Raw genomic sequence first — 12,439 nt, forward strand, 5'->3', positions numbered from 1 at the left:
TCTCTCATTTTTCTTCTAAACTAAAAAAATCTTAAAGTAAATAGCCTAACAAAAAAATTACGGTTAGCCATTTCTTTTCTTTTTCAACAACCCCACTCCCATTCTCCCATAGAATATATAAATAACCCCGCCCACCCACCCCGCCTCCATTTCATAATTCATTTTGTCTGGTATGAATGAAAGTGGATCCCACACTGAACAGAAATAAAATTAGTCCTTAGAATGACAAGAGCGCGGGTGGGTGGGTGGGGTTAGTACTTGCTAAGATAAGACTGAATTTGGCAAATAATATAATTAATGATTAAATATTCTTTGAATTTTATAAAATAAGATACTCCTGTACATGTAGTTTATGAATCCGTGTTGAATTTGTACTCTAAACATCCACATTTTCCGAAAAAAAAAAAGAAAATTTTATAAGCAATATACCGGGTGTCTGGAAAATAGCCGATTAACTCTTCAGTTAATATTAATAATAATTATTAATAAAACAAGATGTTACTTTTCATTAATAAATAAACCAAAAAAATGAGTAAGGCATTTATAAATTATAAACAAAAACGAAACCAACAAAAGAAAAATCCATTAAACATTAAAGCATAACCAACTACACTAGAGAAGATGTTCAAAATTCCTGCCTTCTAAGTAAGTTCCTAATTTTTCCAAATTTTGATAATTTTTTGTAAAAGTTAGTCATCAATACTCTTGCTAAAACAAAACTGATTTTGGCAATGACATACCCTATAGGAAAAGAGATGGTGGGTGGGCGGGGCTAGTACTTGTTAAGATAAGACTGATTTTCGCAAATGACATATCATCCTCTAAGAAAAGACAAAGTGGGTGGGCGTTTTGAAGTTATGTTTCATCAAATTTGAAAAAACTTTGGTAGCTCAAAAATGACACCTTCCTACGTATTCGTCATTCTGTACTAAATCTGTAAACTTGTTGTCTAAAGTAGAAAGCTTCAAACTGTAATTCGGAATCTTGTGTCGTTTTGAAGTTGTTTCCTTAAATTATAAAAAATGCTGTTTCATTCTCTGCACATATCATAAGGTCATCAATTCATCACTCATTACATCATACAATATTTGATTAAATAACACTGGGTTTAATACTCGACCTTGTCCCAGTCCAACTCTGGCTTGGATATTAATATAAATAGTTATTCAAATTTTCTAATTCTTTAGATTCGACTCTCCTTCGACGTTTCATTAAAGATCTTCATCAAATGTTCATTTTATTTTCTTACTGCATATTTTATCATATTTATCTTCAATTTTTCTTGTTCCGTTTGTTCTTTATATTTTTCCGTATTTTCTTCGTCGTCATATCCTCCTCTGGGTTTCCTTCCTGTCCCATATTCAGTATTTCGTCAAAATACTTGTTCCTTCCAACGCTTTGTTGTGTCTTCTTGATCATTTAATATTCTATCACATTTTAATTTTTAATATGTGCACCCTGTTAACTTTCGTTGGTGTTTTTAGTGTTTTATAAAAAAGCTTCTGATCTCCATGTCTATCTCCATTCATTTTACAAATTCTCAACAGTTTCAGTATTATCTTAACAGGTACTAGTCCCGCCCACCCACCCTCTCTTCTCTTGGAAGGTATCTCATTTGCCAAAATCAGTCTTATCTTAGCAGGTGCTAGCCCCGCCCACCCGCCCTCTCTTTTCTTAGAGAGTATCTGATTTGCCAAAGTCAGTCTTATTTTGGCAAGTACTAGCCCCACCCACTCGCCCTTTATTTTCTTAGAAAATATGTCATTTGCCAAAATCAGTGTTATCTTAGCAAGTACTAGCCCCGCCCACCCACCCTATCTTTTCTTAGAGGATATCTCATTTGACAAAATCAGTCTTATCTTAGCAGCTACTAACCCCGCCCACCCACCCTCCCTTTTCAAATAGCGTTTGTCATTTGCCAAAATCGGTCTTAATTTAGCAAGTAGGCGAGCTAGTATTTGCTAAGATAAGACTTATTTTCGCAAATGACTTACCCTTTAAGAGAAGGTGGGTGGGCGGGACGAATACTTGCTAAGATAAAACTGATTTTGGCAAATGACATACCCTATAAGAAAAGACTGGGTGGGTGGGCGGTTCTGGTAGCTGTCAAGATAAGACTGATTTTGGCAAATCACATAGGTTCTAAGATAATAAAGGGTGGGTGGGTGGGGCTAGTACTTGACAAAATAAAACTGATTTTGGCAATGACATACCCTCTAAGAAAACACAGGGTGGGTGGGCGGGGCTAGTACTTGCTAAGATAAGTAAGACTGATTTTCGCAAATGACATATCCTCTAATAAAAAACAGAATGGGTGGGCGTTTTGAAGTTATGTTCCGTTAAATTTGAAAAAACGCTGGTAGCTCAAAAATGACACCTTTCTACGTATTCGTCATTCTGAACTAAAACTGTAAACTTATTGCCTAAAGTAGAAAGCTTCAAAGAATCGAATGCTTCAAACCGTAATTCGGAATCTTGTGTCGTTTTGAAGTTGTATCCTCAGATTATAAAAAATGCTGTTTCATTTTCTGCACATATCATAAGGTCATCAATTCATCATTCATTACATCATCCAGTATTCTATTAAATAACACTGGCCTTGATACTCGACCTTGTCCCAGTCCAACTCTGGCTTGGATATTAATATAAATAGTTATTCAAATTTTCTAATTCTTTAGATTCGACTCTCCTTCGACGTTTCTTTAAAGATCTTCATCAAATGTTCATTTTATTTTCTTACTGCATATTTTATCATATTTGTCTTCAATTTTTCTGGTTCCGTTTGTTCTTTATATTTTTCAGTATTTTCTTCATCGTCATATCCTCCTTTTGGTTTTCTTCCTGTCCAATATTCAATATTTCGTCAAAATATTCTTTCCAACGCTTTGTTGCGTTGTTGATCTTCTAATATCTGTCACATTTTGATTTTAAATATGTGCACCCTGTTTATCTTCCGTTGGTGTTTTAGTGCTTTATAAAAAAGCTTCTGATCTCCATATCTACATATCTTGCTCCATTCATTTTACAAATTCTCAACGGTTTCAGTCTTATCTTAGCAGGTACTAGCCCCGCCCACCCACCCTCTCTTCTCTTGGAAGGTACCTCATTTGCCAATATCAGTCTTATCTGAGCAGGTTCTAGCCCCGCCCACCCGCCCTCTCTTTTCTTAGAGAGTATCTGATTTGCCAAAATCAGTCTTATCTTAGCAGCTGCTAGCCCCGCCCACCCACCCTCTCTTTTCAAAGAGGGTTTGTCATTTGCCAAAATCGATCTTAATTTACCAGGTAGGCGGGCTAGTACTTGCTAAGATAAGACTTATTTTCCATAAATTAAAAATCCAGAAGACTGATTTTGGCAAATGACATTCCCTCAAAAAAAAACGGGTGGGTGGGCGGGGCCAGTACCTGCTAAGATAAGACTGATATTGGCAAATAACCTACTCTCTAAGAAAATGAAGGGTAGAGGGTATATCATTTGGCAATATCAGTTTTTGTCTTAACAAGTATTAGCCCCGCCCACCCGCCCTTTATTGTCTTAGAGCGTATGTGATTTGCCAAAATCAGTCTTATCTTGACAGCTACTAGCCCCGCCCACCCACCCCCTCTGCTCTTAGAGCGTATGTGATTTAGCAAAATCAGTCTTATCTTGGCAGGTAGTAGCCCCACCCACCCACCCACCCTCTCTTCTCTTAGAGGGTACCTCATTTGCCAAAATCAGTCTTATCTTAGAAGGTACTAGTCCCGCCCACCCGCCCTCTCTTAGAGGGTATGTCATTTGGCAAAATCAGTTTTATCTTGGCAAGTATTGGCCCCGCCCACCCACTCTTTACTTTCTTCGAGGTTATGCCATTTGGCAATATCAGTTTTATCTTAAGTACTAGTTCCAACCACCCGTCGTTTATTTTCTTATAGGGTTTGTCATTTGCCAAAATCGGTCTTAATTTAGCAGGTAGGCGAGCTAGTACTTGCTAAGGTAAGACTTATTTTCGCAAATGACATACCCTTTAAGAGAGGGTGGGTGGGCGGGACGAGTACTTGCTAAGATAAAACTGATTTTGGCAAATGACATACCCTATAAGAAAAGACTGGGTGGGTGGGCGGGGCTAGTAGCTGTCAAGATAAGACTGATTTTGGCAAATGACATACCCTATAAAAAAGACCGGGTGGGTGGGCGGGGCTAGTACCTGCTAAGATAAAATTGATTTTGGCAAATGACATACTCTCTAAAAAAAACGGGTGGGTGGGCGGGGCTAGTACCTGCTAAGATATGACTGATATTGGCAAATGACGTACTCTCTAAGAAAATGAAGGGTAGAGGGTATATCATTAGGCAATATCAGTTTTATCTTAGCAACTAGTAGACCCGCTTTTTATTTTCTTAGAGAGTAGGTCATTTGCCAAAATCAGTCTTATTTGGTCAAGTACTAGCCCCACCCACCCACCCTTTATTTTCTTTGAGCCTATGTGATTTGCGAAAATCAGTCTTATCTTAGCAAATATTAGGGGGCGGGGCGCCCACACACGCTGTTCTTATTCTTCAATTGAGATCCACCTTTCATTCGGATTAGACAAAAAGAATCAGTGAAAAGGAGGCAGGGTGGGTGGGCGGGGTGAATTATATTTTTTGTAAAGTGAGAATGGAAACTCATAGAACCTAGGCTGTTAAAAAAACCGGGTGGGTGGGCGGGGCTAGTACCTACTAAGAGAAGACTGACATTGGCAAATGATCTACTCTCTAGGAAAATGAAGAGTAGAGCGTATATCATTTGGCAATATCAGTTTTATCTTAGCAACTGATAGACCCGCTTTTTATTTTCTTAGAGAGTAGGTCATTTGCCAAAATCAGTCTTATTTTGGAAAGTACTAGCCCCACCCACCCACCCTTTATTTTCTTAGAGCGTATGTGATTTGCCAAAATCAGTCTTATCTTGACAGCTACTAGCCCCGCCCACCCACCCTCTCTTTTTTTAGAGAATATCTTATTTGCCAAAATCAGTCTTATCTTAGCAGGTACTAACCCCACCCACCCTCCCTCTCTTTTCTTAGAGGGTGTGTCATCTGCCAAAATCAATTTTATCTTAGCAGGTACTAGCCCCGCCCACCCACCCTCTCTTTTCTTAGCGGGGATCTCATTAGCCAAAATAAGTCTTATCTTAGCAAGTACTAGCCCCACCCACCCACCCACTCTTCTCTTAGAGGGTACCTCATTTGCCAAAATCAGTCTGATCTCAGAGGGTCCTATCCCCGCCCACCCGCCCTCTCTTAGAGAATAAGTCATTTGGCAAAATCAGTTTTATCTTGGCAATTATTGGCCGGCTGACTTTGGCAAATGACATACCCTCTAAAAAAAGACTGGGTGGGTGGGCGGGGCTAGTACCTGATAAGATAAAACTGATTTTGGTAAATCACATACTCGCTAAAAAAAAACGGGTGGGTGGGCGGGGCTAGTACCTGCTAAGATAAGACTCTAAGAAAACGAAGGGTAGAGGGTATATCATTTGGCAATATCAGTTTTATTTTAGCAACTAGTAGACCCGTTTTTTATTTTCTTAGAGAATAGGTCATTTGCCAAAATCAGTCTTATTTTGTCAAGTACTAGCCCCACCCACCCACCCTTTATTTTCTTAGAACCTATGCGATTTGCCAAAATCAGTCTTATCTTGACTAGCCCCGCCCACCCACCCTCTCTTCTCTTAGAGGGTTTGTCATGCGCCAAAATCGGTCTTAATTTAGCAGGTAGGAGGGCTAGTACATACCTACTAAGATAAGACTTATTTTAGCAAATGGCGTATCCTCTAAGAAATTGAACTAAATTATTATAAGAAAAGACACTAAAGGCTCCAAAACACTTGCACCTCAGGATTGTTTTAAATTTAAAAAAAAAGGGTCCCAAAATTAAATCAAAAACAAGTCAGGTCAGAATTTTCCAAAAATAGAACACCAAAGTCCCCCAAAATTGTTTTAAACAATTTACAAAAAAAATTTCAATGGGTTTCCAAAATAATCGGTACCCGGATTAAAAAAACAAAAACACTGCGGCACTGAAGACTTTTTCAAATTCATAAAAAATAAAACACCGAAAGCTCAAGATTTTTTCAGGTTCATCCAGTAACAAAACATCACATTCCTTTAAAAACCAGGGGACCTAAAATTAACTGCGGACATTTTAAACGTAGGGTTTTGTAAACTTTGATAAAATTTTTGATATGTCAAACATTGTTATCCAATGGAATTTTATCAAATTATTACAAGAACAACACAGCCATATCTTTATAGTGAGAAATTGAAGATGCCACATTTTTTCCCGCGCCTCCTTGGAATTTGGGCTAAATGGGTATTAATTGCGCCACTTTACAGAGGTTATTACAAAACGAAAATCGCAAAATTTTATAACTTTTTATAGAAGCAGGATTTATTGGACTATAACTACTTCAAGTCAAATAACTTCTATCCAAATAACCTTGGACCAATTTTTTCTCAACACTAAAGGTTGAGTTATTGAGAAAACAGTTCTTACATCTACAATAAAAAAAAAAAACAGGGAATTAGAATTGAATATCGAACTCTCAGTTGGTAAACCTGTTATATAAAATATATTTGTCCACGTGCTTTAACCAATGAAATGGGCTTAAAAATATTTGACACCACGTCGTCCTTACGCTTTTTGGCAACAAATCGATTTTACCTGTATTGTATACGTTCGGTCAAACAAAAATAACTCTTAAGAACATTTGACGTACGGGTGTTTCGTAGAAAGCTTGTGTTTTAGTAATTACGTTGTTCATTTAGTTTGTGGAATGAATATCACTTCCTGTGACTGATATCAGATCTCCGACAAAGATAGAAAACGTCTAATCGCTATGTGTTGAACTGAGATGAAAATAGGGTGCTCGTTGCACTTGTTTACTTCTGTGGAAATTTGACTCATACTCCAGACTGAACCGAAACAATGATGTGAACTCTGAAACATCGTTAATAAACACGTAATAAACAACTAACAATTATTTTCAATGTACTTGAAGCAGTAAACAAAACGTAAACGTGAGAAAAAAAAGTATTTAATATTACAACCAATATGATACAAATATTAATAACAATAATACTAGCATTATAATATATTACACAAGTTATTTACATGGAGGAATTTAACCAATAAACTTCAATAAAAAAATTTAAGTAAAACTCGTAAAGTATCTTAAAGGAAAACGCGTTTTCTTGTTACAAGGTTTCCTGAAACTACTAGACTAAACCTGACGTGCTCTACAAAAAATTCCCTTAATTTTTCTAAAAATATTGAATAGAATCCTGCGCCGATCTCCTGAACTCGAAAAACTAAAACCAAAAACAAAAAAATAGAAAACAAAATAACACTGTCGTGTCTTAGGGGCCCTATTCGGTTTCCGACGCCGTCGTTATCACTACATATTTAACAGTAATCGCGAACGCAGCAACACCAATAAATACTATCAGATTAGTAATACATGATTGGAAACTGCTTGGTTCAGTTACTGACCGGGAGGGCTTCTGCGTGTCCGGCACGTTGTTATTGGCGGTGCTCCGCTGAGTCAACACCTCCTACAAAACAAAACAATAACCTCAACACACCCAACGCGCCCACAAACCTGAATTCTGGTAACCGTGTCTGGGAACAAGTCGCAGAACTCTTTGTCCTTGAGATTAAACTCCAGAGAGTGGTAAGCGAACTGGCGCTTGTCGTATTCGGAAGTCTCTATACTGCCAAGAGTGGGGCTTTTCTCCAGCTGCGTACGAACAAGTCAACTTAGACAAACTAATGTGTTTTGTTACCATAATTACCATAAAACTAAGGAGTCCTGTGAGGATCGTGGACACGCTCCACGCCGGGTTCCACGTGTCGGGATGGAAGTCGGATATGCTCAAACACAGCTTCTTGTTGGTTCGAAACCGCCCGTTGGGGGTGATCATGTAGATGGAAGGCGGCTTGAACGGGAACTCCCGCGGGAAAACGAGCTTGCCGTGGTAGTAGCCCCCTTCGTAGGGGCTGTTCTCGGGCCCGCACACCACGTAATGCCTGCGAATTATGTAATAACAACAACGTCGCTGCAACCTTGCGCGCTTACCATTCCAGGATGTTTGATGGTAGAGGTTCTGCTGTGATATAAGGTACTGGGTCTCGTTTTAGTCTCAAATAGTCCTGTTTTAGTCTTGAGGTTGCACTGTTTGGTTTACGATTCGACATTTTCGATTAGTGTGATTAAACTGCGAACTTGTACATAATTGGAAGCTAGGTTAGGAGCACTGGGTGTACTTATTTGGGTACTCTTATCGCTGTCTATCGCTTTACACACGTAATCAATCAAAGTCTAGCGGCTGGGAAGTGTTCCGGAGATAATGGACTTGTGATTTTTTCGAAATTTCCAAAAACTTGAAATTATGACAAGTGACGTGATGGCGAACTGTCATTCTAGTCAGTTTGACAGGTTGACGGAGGGTGAAGTTTGGGGCGAAATTTACAAATAAATGCCGAAAGGAGCCCCATGGGTCTCTCATACACAGTGTTTTACCACTATTGGATTAAAATTTAATAAAACATGGTTAGAATAAGGCTGGACATAAAACATCGATAATCGAGAATAATTAAGTTGAATCACTGGTTGCCTATGTCCCAGGCGCTATTTTTTAATTACCAAAAGTAGTTTTTTAAAACGAACGGCACCCATTCACACAACGTTAAATAGAAAACCGTAATTAATAATTTATACAATGTATTTATATATTTATTGTATGCTTGTAAGCATTTCAACATTTCAACCAATCACAGCCGAGTATCTCATAATGTAACAAGTCAGCAAATTCAAATTGTGCAGGTGCGTCCTTGAATTATGACATCGTTCTTGCATCTGTCGTCGTTTTATGGCATTTTTATGATACAAAATTCGTCGAAAGTTGTTTCGACAGAACTTCCTTGGCACCGAAAGCATAATGAAACATATCCAGCATTTTACCCCCTAAGAAAATAAAGGGCGGGTGGGCATAGCTAGTATATATTTGTTAAAATAAGACTGATTTTGGTAAATGACTGAACAATATTAAGAGTAATCACCGGAATGAAGAGGGGGTGGGTGGGAGGGGCTACTGCTTGCTTATAAAAGATTCTGTTTGCAAAAATTAAACCTAGCCCCGCCCACCCACCCGTTCTCTAATTTTTTTCTTCAGAAGTAAGAAATAAATGTAGCAAATAATAGTAGTATAACAAAAAAATTTTTTTAACGGTCTAGGTTCTATGAATTTCCATTCTCACTTTACAAAAGAACATAATTCACCCCGCCCACCCACCCTGCTTCCGTTTCAGAGATTTATTTTGTCTAATCCGAATGAAAGGTGGATCTCAATTGAAGAGAGATAAAATCCTTAGAATAAGAATACAGTGTGCGGGCGCCCCGCCCCGTAGAATTTGCTAAGATAAGACTGATTGTAGGAAGCGACACCCTCTAAGAAAACAGAGGACGGGTGGGCGGGGCTAGTACTTGTTAAGATAAGATTGATTTTGGTAAATGACTGAACAATATTAAGAGTAATCACTGGAATTAAGAGGGGGTGGGTGGGCGGGGCTATAGCTTGTTTACAAAAGATTCTGTATGGAAAAGTCAAACTTTCCCCGCCCACCCACCCGTTGTCGTTTTTTTTCTTCAGAAATAAGAAATAAATGTTATAGCAAGTAATAAGTAGTATAAGAAAACACTTTGTTTTAACAGCCTACGTTCTGTCAGCTCCCATTCTTACCTTATAAAAGAACATATAATTCACCGGGTGGGCGGGGCTAGTACTTATTAAGATAAAATTGATTTTGGTAAATGACTGAACAATATTAAGAGTAATCTATGGAATTAAGAGGGGGTGGGTGGGCAAGGCTATAGCTTGTTTATAAAAGATTCTGTATGGAAAAGTCAAACTTAGCCCCGCCCACCCACCCGTTGTCATTTTTTTCGTCAGAAATAAGAAATAAATGTTATACCAAATAATAAGTACTATAACAAACCACTTTTTTTTAACAGCCTACGTTCTGTTAGTTCCCTTTCTTACTTTACAAAAGAACATATAATTCACCGGGTGGTCGGGGCTAGTACTTATTAAGATAAGATTGATTTTGGTAAAGGACTGAACAATATTAAGAGTAATCACTGGAATTAAGAGGGGGTGGGTGGGCGGGGCTATAGTTTTTTTATAAAAGATTCTGTATGGAAAACTTAAATTTAGCCCCGCCCACCCACCCGTTCTTATTTTTTCTTCAGAAATAAGAAATAAATGTTATATCAAATAATAAGTAGTATATCAAAATACTTTGTTTTAACAGCCTACGTTCTGTTAGTTCCCATTCTTACTTTACAAAAGAACATATAATTCACCGGGTGGGCGGGGCTAGTACTTATTAAGATAAGATTGATTTTGGTAAATGACTGAACAAAAAATAAAGAGTAATCACTGGAATGAAGAGGGGGTGGGTGGGCGGGGTTTAGTTTGTTTATAAAAGAGACTGTATGAAAAAGTCAAACTTACCCCGCCCACCCAACCGTTCTCATTTTTTTCTTCAGAAATAAGAAATAAATGTTATAGCAAATAATAAGTAGTATAACAAAACACTTTTTTTTAACAGCCTACGGTCTGATAGTTCCCATTCTTACTTTACAAAAGAACATATAATTCATCGGGTGGGTGGGGCTAGTACTTATTAAAATAAGATTGATTTTGGTAAATGACTGAACAATATTAAGAGTAATCACTGGAATTAAGAGGGGGTGGGTGGGCGGGGCTATAGCTTGTTTATAAAAGATTATGTATGGAAAAGTCAAACTTAGCCCCACCCACCCACCCGTTGTCATTTTTTTCTTCAGAAATAAGAAATAAATGTTATAGCAAATAATAAGTAGTATAACAAAACACTATTTTTTAACAGCCTACGTTCTGTTAGTTTCCTTTCTTACTTTACAAAAAAACATATAATTCACCGGGTGGGTGGGGCTAGTACTTATTAAGATAAGATTGATTTTGGTAAATAACTGAACAATATTAAGAGTAATCACTGAAATTAAGAGGGGGTGGGTGGGCGGGGCTATAGTTTGTTTATAAAAGATTCTGTATGGAAAGCTCAAACTTAGCCCCGCCCACCCACCCGTTGTCATTTTTTTCTTCAGAAAGAAGAAATAAATGTTATAGCAAATAATAAGTAGTAAAACAAAACACTTTTTTTTTAACAGCCTACGTTCTGTTAGTTCCGATTCTTACTTTCCAAAAGAACATATAATTCACCGGGTGGGCGGGCCTAGTACTTATTAAGATAAGATTGATTTTGGTAAATGACTGAACAATATTAAGAGTAATCAGTGGGATTAAGAAGGGGTGGGTGGGCGGGGCTATAGCTTGTTTATAAAAGATTCTGTATGGAAAAGTCAAACTTAGCCCCGCCCACCCACCCTTTGTCATTTTTTCTTCAGAAATAAGAAATAAATGTTATATCAAATAATAAGTAGTATAACAAAACATTTTGTTTTAACAGCCTACGTTCTGTTAGTTCCCATTCTTTCTTTACAAAAGAACATATATTTCACCGGGTGGGCGGGGCTAGTACTTATTAAGATAAGATTGATTTTGGTAAATGACTGAATAATATTAAGAGTAATCACAGAAATTAAGAGCGGGTGGGTGGGCGGGGCTATAGCTTGTTTATAAAAGATTCTGAATGGAAAAGTCAAACTTAGCCCCACCCACCCAGCCGTTGTCATTTTTTTCTTCAGAAATAAGAAATAAATGTTATACCAAATAATAAGTAGTATAACAAAAAACTTTTTTTTAACAGCCTAGGTTCTATGAGTTTCCATTCTCACTTTACAAAAGAACATATAATTCACCCCGCCCACCCACCTTGCTTCCATTTCAGAGATTTATTTTGTCTAGTCCGAATGAAAGGTGGATCTATAGTACTTGCTACGATAAGACTGATTGTGGCAGACGATATATCTCGAAGAAAATAGAGGGCGGGTGGGCGGGGCTAGTACTTGTTAAGATAAGATTGATTTTGGTAAATGAAATATCTTCTAAAAAACAAAAGGTTGGGCGGGCGGGGCCAAAGCTTGCTAAACTAGGACTGAACAATGTTAAGAGTGGTCACTGGAACGAAGAAGGGGTGGGTGGGTGGGGCTACTGCTTCTTCGTAAAACTAGAAAAGAGCTAAATTTAGCCCCGCCCACCTCCTTTATCCACTTCCATGACTTATTTTATTTAGTGTAAAATGGAAATTGAAAAATAACAGTATTGAATTCACAAAATTTTCTGGGAAAATGGAATGAGCCCCCCCTGATTTAATCAATAAATTGACTCACTCATAAATTTTTGGAGGCACCTGGTTAAGCAACTCTAAAAAATATGAATGGGATAATAAATCACAAGTAAAAACACACTGGGTA

General features: G+C 37.8%; 1 protein-coding gene across 1 annotated transcript; it reads right to left on the reverse strand.

Moving 5' to 3' along the window:
• Window positions 1–7,041: 7,041 nt before the first annotated feature.
• Window positions 7,042–8,514, reverse strand: LOC135136908 (ubiquitin-conjugating enzyme E2 J2-like). The gene is made up of 4 exons (XM_064066382.1): window positions 8,099–8,514; window positions 7,815–8,049; window positions 7,622–7,759; window positions 7,042–7,574 (listed from the first exon to the last, which is right to left on the reverse strand). Exons 1-4 carry the CDS (start codon window positions 8,215–8,217, stop codon window positions 7,389–7,391), a joined length of 678 nt encoding a protein of 225 aa, XP_063922452.1. The 5' UTR covers window positions 8,218–8,514; the 3' UTR covers window positions 7,042–7,388.
• Between the last annotated feature and the right edge of the window lie 3,925 nt (window positions 8,515–12,439).

Source organism: Zophobas morio, unplaced genomic scaffold (genome assembly GCF_036711695.1).
Source record: "Zophobas morio isolate AGI-343-1 ecotype UQ-CSIRO unplaced genomic scaffold, CSIRO_AGI_Zmor_V1 ptg000028l, whole genome shotgun sequence".
NCBI lineage: Eukaryota > Metazoa > Arthropoda > Insecta > Coleoptera > Tenebrionidae > Zophobas > Zophobas morio.